The sequence below is a fragment of the Mauremys reevesii genome, linkage group 21, assembly GCF_016161935.1.
Source record: "Mauremys reevesii isolate NIE-2019 linkage group 21, ASM1616193v1, whole genome shotgun sequence".
In the NCBI taxonomy this organism is placed as follows: domain Eukaryota; kingdom Metazoa; phylum Chordata; order Testudines; family Geoemydidae; genus Mauremys; species Mauremys reevesii.
Window position 1 is genome coordinate 5,078,808 of NC_052643.1, and position 13,584 is coordinate 5,092,391.

Genomic DNA, 13,584 nt, shown 5'->3' on the forward strand with positions numbered 1-13,584 from the left:
CCTGCAGTAGTGTTCACTCCCTACCCCGAGGCATTGTGGGAACTCCTCAAAAGAGCAGGTGGGGAGTTTTCTGACAAAATATATTTTTTGTCAGAAAACGTTGGTGCGTCAAAGCCAAAACTGTTGGCAGTACAGGTTCGGTTTCATCAAAACTCTTGCTTTGAAAAAAAAATTGGGGGGGGAGAGGGGGTTGAAATTGTCAAAATGGGATGTGTTTTGACATTTTCTAAACAAAAAGTTTTGTTTTCCAGTTCAAAACTACTTTATTTTTCTGCTATACATTTCATTTTGAAATTTTTAGCAGAAAAATAAACCAAAAAGAAAAGTGAAAACTGAAATGGAACATTTCAAAATTATCTACAGAAGACGCTTTGATTGATCTGACCCGAAAACCATTTTGGATTTTTGGTTTGGAAACATGATTAAGATTTTTGACTTTTCATCCCAGTTCAGGATGGGAATTTTTTTTTTTTTTTAAACTCTCATGAGTCGAGAAAAGCGTTTCCCGGCCAGCTGTACATGGAGCAGAGAATTTGCCCCAGTAAGGGTTGTGCCTAGTTCTGACACTGCTAAATTTGGCCCTGGTAGCCCTGGGGATGGTGCAGGGTAGGATTCTGCATTACCTTATACCCTCCACTTACTTGGTTTTCCTATAGCACAGACACCTCCTCTCCTCCAGTGTTTAAGCTGCACTGGTTTGGCACACCCAGTGAATGCCAGATCAGTGAAGCAGCGCAAGTTACAGCTGTGTATCACTTACAGCCGTTTTGCAACTATCATATCTTAGCATGTCAGCACCTCAGGGCAGGGCTCTGGGCCAGATTCTGATCTTGAACCAACCACTGTGAGAAGGGCTGATCTTGTGGTTAAGGGACATGACTGGGATTTGGGAGCGCTTGGCTCAGTTCATGTGTGACCTCAGTTTCACCGTCCCCAAAATGGGGATACCAGCGCCTCCATTCTCCCACCCTTTGTCTTGGCTAGTCAGACTGTAGGCTCTTTGGGGGCCAAGAGTGTGTCTTGCTATGTGATTGGAAAGCTAATGGGACCCTGATCTCAGTTGGGGGCCCCCAGCTACTAACATGATACAAGTCATGACTATTAAACGCCAGTAGCATTGGTGGGAATCCAGATTAAAGTCGCTGCAATCAGTGGAGTTGCTCCAGATTTACAGCGGCACGACTGTGATCGGAATCTGGTCCGTTTGTCTGTAAGGCGCCATGCCTGGCGCTATATAGAGAGATATAGAAACAGTCTCTTTGTTTGCTACAGGACACCATTGGTCGCCACATCGCCAACCCTAACCCTTCCTTGCTTTGTCTAGGTTCAGCGACCAGCCACAGCGGCTTCAGGCTAATTTTGATGCTCACCCTAACAGTGATCCTGGAGCTGACGTGAAGGCTTGCCTCGTCGTCCTCCTCCCTTGAGCAGCTCCACCCAGCATTTACATCTCCGTCAATTGGTTTTCTTTTCTTTTCTTTTTTTTTCTTTTTCTTTTTCTAAACTATTTACAGTCTTGTCCTGTCTGTGTCTTGGCTTCCTCGGTCGATTTAATTAAAATGAAAAAAAAATGTCCCCCTGGTAAAAGGCAGCGCCTATTATTTGCCATGTGCAATCCTTGGCCTGTAGAAAGGGCAGTCTGGTCCTTGCACATGCAAAAACAAGAGCCGGTAATTACACATACAGGGAATGCATCCAGGCGCATATTTCGCAGACGCAGTTTAGGCACTGATGTTGGCAAAAGTCACCCCATCTAGCCATACGGAGGCAGAAAGTCTAACAGAAGATGGGGCTGGGAGCGAGGACGGCTGGGTTCTAGCCCCAGTTCTGTCACCAATTCTGTGACCCCTTGGACAAGTCGTTTTGGTCGAAATTTTCAGAGGTAGCCACTGATTTTGGGTTCACACCCCACCGTTCCAGATGTGCTGAGCTCCCATTGATTGCAGCTGGAGGTAAAGGTGCTCAGCCCTGGGGACAATCAGACACCGGGTGCCTTACGTTATTTACTCAAAAGCTGGGGCCGCTTTGGAAAACGTGCAAACCTCTCTGCCTCCGTTTCCCTCACTGCAGATCAGGCCAGATCCGCCTGTGCCATAACCCCGTGGCTTTCAGTGGAGTTACCCCAGGCATGATATACTTGGCTTGAAATCAGAATCTGTTTGCTGCCCTTAATGCTTGGCCTTTGGGCTCTTGCGAGCAGAGGAGAACAAACGAATGGTAAGCGTTTGTTTAGTACAAAACAGAGGCCAATTCTGAGGCCAAGGGCAGATTCTTTAACCCGCGGTTGCTGAGTACCCAAGTTTGTACATATTCCATGTGCGTTTGTTGTTCTTTATTACATTTGCGATGTTCGCCCCTGCAGAGGGAGAGCTGCATGAGAACCTGTTTTCCTGTCTCCAGGGCTGCCCAGAGGATTCAGGGGACCTGGGGAAAAGCGAGGGAGCTGCAGCGCTTGTACTCACCCGGCGGCATTTCGGCAGCAGGGGGCCCTTCGGTCGCTCCGCGTCTTTGGCAACACTGAAGGGCCCACCACCACTGAAATGCTGCCGAAGACCCGGATCACTCCGGGACCTGGAGGATATTGTCCCAATTCCCATCCACCCCCGAGCGGCCCTGCCAGTCTCATGAACATTTCTAATGTATAGAAAAGTGTTCCCGAGGCAGGGTGACTAACCAACATCCTGAAAACATTTGCAAACCAAAAAGGACAATTTTATTTTATTTATTTATTGGTTCTGGGCAATCAAAACATTTTGTATATGTTGATTTGTTTGCTTTGTTTTCTATAATTAGCTTAAGGCTCTAAACAAAACATCCTTTTGAGCCAGAAATCCGGACTTGGTTTAGAAAAACGGCGAAACAAAATATTGACCGTCAAAAAGCCTTGGTTTCAACTTTGTTTCAGTCAAAAATAAAGTGTCACACATGGCCCTTTCCCACAAACAATTTCAGTTGCAATGAAAGGGCAGGTTCTGATCCATTCTGGGATGTATTAGCAGCAGCGTTGTGAGCAAGACACGAGACGGAATTCTTCCGCTCTACTCTTGGCTGGTTAGGCCTCAGCTGGAGTATTGTGTCTGGTTCTGGGTGCCACATTTCAGGAAAGATGGGGACAAATTGGAGAATGACCAGAGAAGAGCAACAAAAATGATTAAAGGTCTAGAAAACATAAGGGAGGAGGGAAGATTGAAAAAATTGGGTTTGTTCAGTCTGGAAAAGAGAAGAAAACTGTTATCATGTCCCCTCTCAGTCAAGTACTGTATGTAAAAGGTTGTTACAAGGAGGAGGAAGAAAAATCATTTTTCTTAATCTCTGAGGCTAGGACAAGAAGCAGTGGGCTTAAATTGCAGCTAGGGCGGTTTAGGTTGGACATTAGAAAAAACTTCCTAACGGTTGGGGTGGTGAAGCACTGGAATAAATGGCCTAGGGAGGTTGTGGAATCTCCATCATTGGAGATTTTTTAAGAGCAAGTTAGACAAACAGTGGTGGCAGATGACAGAACAAGGAGCAATGGTCTCAAGTTGCAGTGTGGGAGGTTTAGGTTGGATAGTAGGAAACACTATTTCACTAGGAGGGTGGCGAAGCACTGGAATGGGGTCCCTAGGGAGGTGGTGGAATCTCCTTCCTTAAAGGTCAGGCTTGACGAAGCCCTGGCTGGGATGATTTAGCTGGGGATTGGTCCTGCTTTGAGCAGGGGCTTGGAGTAGCTACCTCCTGAGGTCCCTTCCAACCCTAATCTTCTATGATTCACCTGTCAGGGATGGTCTAGATAATACTTAGTCCTGCCATGAGTGCAGGGGACTGGACTAGATGACCTCGCGACTTCCCTTCCAGAGTCTATGGAAAAACATTCCCAACCAGGTCCACCTGACAGCCCTGACTAAGATCAAGGTCCCATGGTGCCAGGCAGCGAACACAGCCAACCACTGCCCTAAAGAGCTTACAAACTAAATAGTCAAGACAGACCAAGAAGGGGCGTGCACAGGTATTATTCGCCCCATCGTAGCTGAGAGGCGAGATTGAGGGGCTGGCCCAAAGTCCATGCCATGCCAATCCCCTGAGTCCCAGCCCAGAGACTTAACCCCAGACCTACCCCTTCACTCAAGTCCTCAGCCACTGGAGACAATGGCCGATGCCAGCACCTTAGCCAGGCGTGAGTGCTGACTAAGTAGCGCCAGGTAGGGTGACCAGATGGCCCAATTTTATAGGGACAGGTCTGATTTGGGGGGCTTTTTTCTTATATTACCTCCCCCCACACACCCCACATCCTGATTTTTCACACTTGCTGTCTGGTCACCCTAGATCCAGGACAGCTGGCGGTAAAGCCTGGGCTGGAGCTTAGTGGAGTGGCACCTGCAGGCTGGTGCCAACGAACCAGCTTGAGGCGCTAACACATGCTTAGCAGGATAGTAAAATAAAAAGCAGCCGCTAGTCGAAAGGGAGGGGGGAGGGGAGCACTAACAAAGGTCACTTCCTGAAAACTCATTTTAATAGACAAACAAAATGCCTTAATTATGCGCCAGCATCATTTATTCATGATGCCTCATTCGGGTCCATGAAGAAACCCTGCTCGGAAATGAATATTTAATTTCCTTGTTCTGACACCTGCGATTTTTTTTTCTCCCCCTTGGTTTTGTTTAACTGGGATTTGGTGCTTAATCGCATGGCTGTTTCAGCGCCGGGGGAGTGGGATTTAGTGTTTGCCTCGTGCAGCCCCGGTTAGGCGCTAGCAATAACACTGTGCAAACATGCCGCGCTTGGGGAAAAGCAGTGAGGCCTGTAAGATTTTTTTTCCCTTGTTCTGTTCAAACACAAACTGAATATTTATTATTGTCGCAGCAACAAACAACGCCTGGCTTTTTGCTCGCAGGCGGCAATGAGTTTGGGGTTCCCCGGAGTCTCTAGGGCACCCCGGTGGGGGGGAGGGGGGAATAGCTTTTTGTCCAGCTACAAATATCAAGAGCCCCCACTCAATGCAGTGCTCATCTTCTAGCTTGCAGTACGGTGGACTGATGAATGGACACACGCCCATTTCCTCCCTTGGGCACTGGAATAAGGCCTCAGCACAGTCATGCTAGACCTCATGTAGCTGTGGCAATGCCAAGGGGGTGAATCCTCAGTTCTGCCTAGTAAATGCTGGATGCTGCTTAGCTGGCATGCCAAAGACAAGATGCTTATGACGCCAGTACCCTGGGGTTCGGTTTATGTTGTTCCCATTCCAAGCCTGGTTTGGAGCAGCCCAGGGACTGCTCTAAACTACACTGGCTTGAAATTACACCAACAGGGATCACAAAAGCCCAACATGGCACCCATGGGGCCACCTATGTTGGCCCAGGACGGGGGGAGGCTGGCTATGCTGGCCGTGGCTTAACCAGGGCATCTCCCACTCCAGAGGAATCCTCGGCAGCCCATGGATGGCAGCTCTCAGTCCCCTTTTCAATAGTGGTGTGGCAGAAAAGGCATGGAGCAGAATCTAGTCCCATATATACAGAGGGCACCAATCTGCCTGTTAGAGTCAGCCGTCCCCTCCGCTATGTCTTGCTGGTATTTCCTCACCCCAGAGTGATAAGGTGAGGGGTTCAGAGTCCAGGTGACGGGCTCACTAGAACAGCTTGACTGGAATGGAATAGAACAAGGGGGCCAGCTGAGAGTGATTAGATGCCTCGTAATGTTTGGAATGTAGCCCGCTGCGCAGCATCATACAGAGCAACGACACCCACTGTTACATTGTGGCGAGGGCGGTCAAGCGATGAAAAAAATTAATTGTGCGATTAATCGCACTGTTAATAATAGAATATCATTTATTTAACTATTTTTGGCTGTTGGCCACATTTTCAAATGTATTGATTTCAATTGCAACACGGAATACAACGCGTCCAGTGCTCACTCAATATTCATTGTTGATTACAAATGTTTGTTTGTAAAAAACCCAAAGAACTCATATTTTTCAAGTCACCTCATACACGGCCTGTAGTGCAAGCTCTTTATAATGAAAGTTGACCATCCAAATGTATAATTATGTACAAAACCTAACTGCATTCCGAACTAAAACAGTGTAAAACTTTAGCACCTACAAGTCCACTCCGTGGACAATCCCTCAGACCAAAAAGTTTGGTTACAATTTGCAGGAAATAATGCTGCCTGCTTCTTGTTTACAACGTCACCTGAAAGTGCGAACACGGCACTGTTGTAGGCGGCATCGCAAGATGCGCTGAAGATTCATCTGTCCCTTCATGCGTCAACCACCATTCCAGGGGACGTGCATCCATGCTGATGACAGGTTCCGCTTGATGACAATTCAAAGCAGAGCGGCCCGACGCATGTTCATTTTCATCATCTGAGTCAGCTGCCATCAGCAGAAGGTTGATTTTCTTTTTTGGTGGTTCGGGTTCTGTAGTTTCCGCATCAGAGGGCTGCTCTCTTAAGACGATTGAAAGTATGCTCCACACCTTGCCCCTCTCAGATTTCAGAAGGCACTTCAGCTTCTTAAACCTTGGCTCGTGTGCTGTAGCTCTCCTTAGAAATCTCACATTGGTACCGTCTTTGTGTTTTGGCAAATGCTGTGAAAGTGTTCTTAAAATGAACACCATGTGCTGGGTCATCATCCGCAGAAATATATGGCAGAATGCAGGTAAAACAGCGCAGAAGACATACAATGCTCCCCCAAGGAGTTCAGTCACAAATTTAATTAATGCATTTTTTTAACACACATCAGCAGCATGGAAGCACGTCCTCTGGAATGGTGGCTGAAGCATGAAGGGGCATATGAATGTTTAGCGCATCTGGCACGTAACTACCTTGCAACGCCGGCTACCAAAGTGCCATGCGAACACCTGTTCTCACTGTCAGGTGACATTGTAAATAAGAAGCAGGCAGCGGTAGCTCCCATATATCTAAACCAACTTGTTTGTCTTAGCAATTGGCTGAACAAGGAGGCCTGAGTGGCCTTATAGGCGCTAAAGTTTTACATTGTTTTGTTTTTGAGTGCAGTGATGTAACAAAAAAAATCTACGTTTGTAAGTTACACTTTCAGGATAAAGAGATTGTACTTGCATGAGGCGAATTGAAAAAATACTATTTAGCATGTTTACAGGGCAAATATTTGTAATAAAAATAATAATATAAAGTGAGCATCATACACTTTGTATTCTGTGTTGTAATAGAAATCAATATATTTGAAAATGTAGAAAAAAATTAAATATATTTCAATTAGTAGTCTATTGTTTAACAGTGCAATTAATCGCGATTAGTTTTTTAATCGCAGTTAATTTTTTTGAGTTAATCACCTGAGTTAACTGTGATTAATCGAGAGCCCTAATTGTGGTCATTCAAGTCTTCTTAGCCAGAGAACCTCCTGCGCCAAAACCCACAGGCCCCCTGTGAGCTAAAGGAACTTTGGCATCAGCTGCTTGCACTATAGGGCCTGTGACACACAGTTGGCAGGTGTGTTTCTGCTCAGTAGTAGGTAGGGCTGTGCACGTCAGGGATGTCCAGCCATCCACTGCCTCGGAACCTAACCCAATCTTCTGCTTTCGCCCCATAAAGCCCTCCCCTGGCTCCCCCATGAAGCAGGCCACCAGCACCATCCTGCTTGTAATGCAGCTGAAGCTCTGCCCTGGCCCACTCTTTTGACCCACCCAGCCCAGCTGTGGCTGAGTCTGGCCACTTCGTACTGCACAACAGCTCCCCAGCCTCTTGACCGACATCACGGGGTGGCCAATGCACGCGCCTCTTCGCTGGCTTCAACGCCTGTCCCCAGGCCAGGCCATTCACAATGCTGAGAACGTGTTTAGCAACCCGGCTCAGTGCTCTGAGTGCATCGCATCCCCTCTGCCGTACCCCCTCAGCCACAAACCGCTAGCCCGCCCCGGTCACCCACCCCACGCTTGGTAGCCAGCCTGTGCCTCAAACTGGGGATCCCGACGCAAAAGGGGGTTGCAAGGCTATTGCGGAGGCAGGGGGAAGAGTCGCAAGATCACAAAAAATATTGCTGGGGGAGCTGCAGGGGGCTACAGAAAGGGCAGCAGAGCCTGCCCAAAAGTGGGGGTGCAGGGGTCCCCATTCCCCAAGGCCCCCACCCCCTTGGTTGAGGCCCTCCCCCACCCCCAAGGCCATGCCCTCACCCCTCCTCTTCCCCCCAGAGGCCCTGCCCCCAACCACGCCAGAAGCTGGAGCAGGGGTGGGGGCCGAAAGCAGCCCCCTGCCCATGTCCCCACCCGGGGCAGGTGGACAGACCCAGGCTCCTCACAGCTACCCATGTGGCTCTTCCCCCCGGGACCGGCTCCGGCCGGGGGGCCCTCGGAGCTGCTGCCCGGCCATGATACGAGCTGCACGGGCAGCTGTAGGGAGCCCGGCGTGGAGCCTCCACCTGCGCTGGGCGGGACACACTGGGGGTGGGGCCACGGGCTGCTCTCGGGACAGGTGGAGGGTCCACTGTATCTTCCCACAGCTGCCTGCATGGCTCTTACCCCCTCCACCTCCACCTGCCCTGGGTGGGGAGCCCAGGGGGTGGGGACATGGGGGATGGGGCAGGGTCCACCATGGCCCCCTGGCCCCCCCTTCTGGCACCAGTGGGGTACAGCAGCCGCCGCTCTCCAGCTGCCCAGCTCTGAAGGCAGCGCTACCGCCAGCAGCAGCACAGAAGGAAGGGAGGCGATACCCTGAGTACTCACTCCTGTACAGTAATTTGCTATCACTTTGGCCGGGGGGGGGGGTCATTAGATCCGGAAATATTTTGGGGGGAGCAGCAAAAAAAAGTTTGAGACATCCTCTCCCCCCCCCCCGATGTAATCTGATCTCCTGCACATTGCAGGCCTACTCCTGTATAAATAAGAATAAAGCCGACACCTTCTCCTCCTCCCAGTTCTCCCCTCTGACGTGATGCATGCAGAAACTTGCCAGCTCATAGCAGCTAAGCAGATGGGGAGCTGTGCTCAGTGCTCCTGATTGGCTAAGAAATGCAGACGCAGCCCGACTGTGCTAAAGGACCCTGTTATTTTGATTACTCCAGCCGCCCTCCGCTAGCCCCACCACACCCACTGGTGCCTCTGCCACCTGTCATGGCTTAGCCTTGAGACTGCGGCCTGGGCTCTCATTTACAATACGTTTTTTTTTCAGTGCCTCGTACAATGGAGCCCTAAGCTGGGAACTGTTACTGCAGCATAAATGGCCCGTAGGTCCCTTTGCAAATCCCAGCCGGCGTTACCTAGGGTGACCAGATGTCCCAATTTTATAGGGACAGTCCCAATATTTGGGGCTTTTTCTTATATAGGCTCCTATTACCCCCCACCCCGTCCTGATTTTTCAAACTTGCTGTCTGGTCACCCTAGCATTACCACACAGCCAGCCCATTCAGTCTATTCTGCATGAAGCTGGACTTGGCAATAATATGCACGGGTCTCAAACGCTCTCCTGTGGCAAGAGAGAGACCGCCCCCCAATTTAGAGCCACAGGGGCTCCCACACTTTACAAAGGGGGTCTAACTGCAGACCCAAGCAACGGGTGGGGGAGGAGGGGGGAGACCAGCAAGAGAAACAAAGTCACACGAGGCTAGGGTGACCAGATGTCTGGATTTTATAGGAACAGTTCCGATATTTGGGGCTTTATAGGCGCCTATTACCCCCCACCCAATCCCGATTTTTCACATTTGCTGTCTGGTCACCCTACACCAGACGCATTAGAAAAAAAACCCACCCCCCCCCCACAGCCGGAGCTAACCGTCCCCCCGACATGGCCTCTATTTCAGGGAGGGGTATGGACATGAGTGTGCCTGAGGGGGCTGCTGAATGCTGCTTCATACCCCAATCGCTCATGGGCCCAGAAAGGCCCGGCACTAAATCACGCCCCACTGATTGAGCCCTTGTGAGCTCTCACGCTGCTCACAATAGTTCATTTGTTACCTTGTGCTGAGGCGCTGGGGTATAAAACAGCCTTGCTGGGACAATAGCTCGCGGCTTCACAAAGGGCTCGGCCTATGCCTGCCGAGCAAGGCCTGCAAGACTTCCTTATTTATGAGCATCCTCGGCTCCAGGTTTTGCATTTAAATGCACTGCCTGTGAAACCGGCTGTCTAAAGGCTACTGCCCTCATTCGTATGGATTTCGCACAAAGAACCCCAGCGAAGGCAGACAACACAGTGCGAGACAAGACTGGAACTGCTTGGAAAATACATCGGGACAGGAAGGCACAAGAGTGAAAATTTCTGTGCACCAGAAAGTTTAATACGAAAGGTCAGAATGAAATGTTTATGTTTTCAGTGTCAACAAAACATCGATTTGAACCGGAACGGTTTGTTTCCCGGTGGCATTTTAGCTTCAAGTGACATGGCAGAAGTAAATGGCATGTTGGAAATATCAACATGGTTTGGTGATAAATATTTTCCTGTGGATAATTCTGATTTTGCCCAAACCACATTTTCAGATTTTAAAAAAAACCACACATTTTTTGGCAGAGAATGTTGAACCAGCCCTGGAAAATATCTATTGCTCACTGAGCATCCCAGTGATCGCACATTTTAAACTGGCCGTATCCTACAAGCCCCATGGCCGTTTGTAATCCATCCTAACACAGAGTGGCTCTTTGTCCCCCTCTAGTGGGGAGACCACACGTAGAGATTTTTGAGTTTGCTACTGCCTGACAACTAACAGACCTGGTTCTCTAAGTCATGCTGCACAGGCTAAAGTTTTTACATCCAGAAGTCATGGGTTCAGTCCCCATAGCTGACTCCAGCTAGGGACGTTGTTACATTTCCAGGGAGGCTTGCAACAAGCACAGTGATCAGGTCTTAGCCAAAACTAGAACCCCCAAGCCCTTCCAAAGTGGGCGAGGAGAAATTCAAGTTCGAAGCCATAGATCTGAACGTGACACCATTCACTTCTGGGTCAGATACCAAAGTAGAAGGTGCCTGGACACCTCTTTTTTTATTGTTTAATCCAGTTGGGATGCAATCAAAAAATCACTGTCATGAGATTTCAGCCTCAAATGGTACAAGATTTCCACCATTCTGGGTCTCCTGAGCTCACTAAACCTCTGCCCTTTGGGCAGTAGAATGTTAACAGCTAGTTTGTAGAATTTCTGCACCATGAGCATTGGCCTGCTAAACCCAGGGTTGTGAGTTCAATCCTTGAGGGGGTCATTTAGGGAACTGGGGCAAAAATCTGTTTGGGGATTGGTCCTGCTTTGAGCAGGGGGTTGGACTAGATACCTCCTGAGGTCCCTTCCAACCCTGAGATTCTATGATTCTATGTTTAACTCTGAACCCCGGCTTCACACTGGACCCCAGCCGCCCGCACCCCCTAGGTTTGAACCAGGAGCCTGGAAGCCCTGGCATGCTTTGCACCAGAGCTGCAGACACTGGAAGACACAGGGTCCTTAGCAGCCCAGCAAGCTGGCAGGATTCCCATGGAAACCTGTGTTTGATCTGTCAAATCTGCTAAACATCTTGGGTTCAAAGAATTGGCATTTTCTGACAAAACTCTGCTTTGCTGGAAAATTTCCAACTGGTTCTAATTCCCAGAAGACACAGCAGAGCTGGCAGAATGGTTTAATGGTCCAAGTCAAGGATTCTTCAGCTCTAATCCTGTGTGAGCTTAGACAGGTCATTTAACTGCTCTGCACCTGAGTTTCTACATCTGCAAAGCGGGGGGGGGGGGGGGAAGGGGGAGGGTTAATACTGTCCACTGCATGGGGGTGTTGGGATTTTTAAAGTCCTACGTGCTAGTTATCCCTGGCAGAATATGTGGGGACAGGATGATAGGTACAGAGCAAAGGAAGGAAAGGGAGGAGGCAGAAACAGAGAGACAGAAAGAATCGAAGGGGAGTTTTAGGGATTTCAGTGGAGCTACGCCAATTGACAAAAGCTGAGGATCTGGCCCATTAACTGTAATGAAGTTACACTGATTTCCACTGCTGGGGGATCTAGTCCATAATATAATTAAAAATACACACACACACACACACACACACACACACACAGAGGCCAGATCATGGAAGTCAGTGGATCTAGCCACCTGGGGATCCAGCTCACAGATCCTCACTCTCAGTCCCAATGGATTTGTTTCACTTTCTAATGGCGCAAATAAATCTTCATACAATACACGGCTACAGCAGGAGACAAAAAAAAGAAAGCAGCGAGGCTGTTGGGAGCTGCAATGTTTCACCCCAGGATGGCAAAGCCCTGGCACATTAAGGGTCTCACTGGAAAGGAAGCTGCCTTCCTACGAAGTAGGCTTTTGTTTTGCATTGAAGATTTCCCTTGCTTCTGCATTATGGGGTCCAGCACCAGAAACTGGGAAAGGGACTGCAGGCTCTGCACGACAGTGTTCCCTTTTTATAATAAATAGGTTGCCTGGGATGCATCGCTGTTAAACCATGTGTCTGTCTGTTGCAGCGGTACCGTTCTGGCTAGGAAACGCCTTTCTATACATACATGGCTAGGGTGGAATGGTGACAACAAACCCCTAGACTAGAAACGCCTGGTGTTTAGGGCAAGCTCATCCATTTTCACCCGGATTAGTGGCGGAGTCAGACAGCTCCGACATCCCTTCTCCCCACGACACAACTGGAGTTGCCAGTGACCTGCTGACAACATGGTTCCATTGTGTAGATGCGATTTCACATGGCCCTGGCTTTTGCCTGGTTTGGGGATGTGGTTCTGTTCTGTCCACACTGCAGAGCCCAACTATGTCTTAGCCATGTAGAGAAACAACCATGTAACCAGATTCCCCATCAAGGCTACTGTCATATGTGGAGGGTAGGGTGACCAGACAGCAAGTGTGAAAAATTGGGATGAGAGTGTGTGTGTGTGGGGGGGGGGGTAATAGGCACCTATATAAGACAAAGCCCTCAAAAACCGGGACTGTCCCTATAAAATCGGGACATCTGGTCACCCTAGTGGAGAGGGACCACAGACAGAGAAGGAAATGATCCATCCGTGCCAAGCCACTCTGGCACACCCCTTTCCTGGCGTTATCCAATGACCCCCCCAGAGGAAGGAATGGACTCCCCCCCAGCAGGATCTGTGCTAGCTGGCTGGACAATGGCTGGAGATGCAGCCTGTCCAGTATGTTCAGAACAGCTTCTCCCGTGCAGCCACCGAATGAGGAAAATTGCACCGCACGAGGTTTCCGTAAAACCCATCAACCTTCTGACACAAACAGCTGAAACCCAGGCAACGGGTCCCAGCGCTCCACTCTCCAGCCACCTCAACATGCCCAGGTCCTGCGGGCTGAGTGGTGCGAAAGAGAGCAGTGCTATGGAGAGCCCCCAGTTTCACTCAGAACCGGTTGGTTCCCTTTGATTTGCCACATACCCATCCTGAAAATCACTGCACAGGTCAATCTGGGCTTGGGCTGTGGGTTCCCTTTGCACCCCTGGTCCCCAAGTTGAAACATTCATTTAATAAACCCCTATTTAAAAACTGTCCTTCTCTTGAACTCATTCATCGACGGATTCTTTATTTTACAGATCCATAAAATGTACATATATATACACACACACACATACACCTTAGTTGTTCTCCAGGGGCTATTATCTAAGAATAATTTATCCTAGAAATTTGTTATGTTCGAATTACCAATTAGATATG

General features: G+C 49.2%; 1 protein-coding gene across 3 annotated transcripts in view; it reads left to right on the forward strand.

The window, feature by feature from the left end:
- IGSF21 (immunoglobin superfamily member 21) overlaps positions 1-1,575 on the forward strand; it is a 256,335-nt gene extending 254,760 nt beyond the window's left edge. For all 3 annotated transcript variants that reach the window (XM_039509529.1, XM_039509528.1, XM_039509530.1), the window contains exon 10: positions 1,325-1,575. In XM_039509529.1, the coding sequence (XP_039365463.1) occupies positions 1,325-1,398 (74 nt within the window). In that variant the 3' untranslated portion in view covers positions 1,399-1,575. The remainder of the gene's footprint in view (positions 1-1,324) is intronic.
- The last annotated feature ends 12,009 nt before the right edge of the window (positions 1,576-13,584 follow it).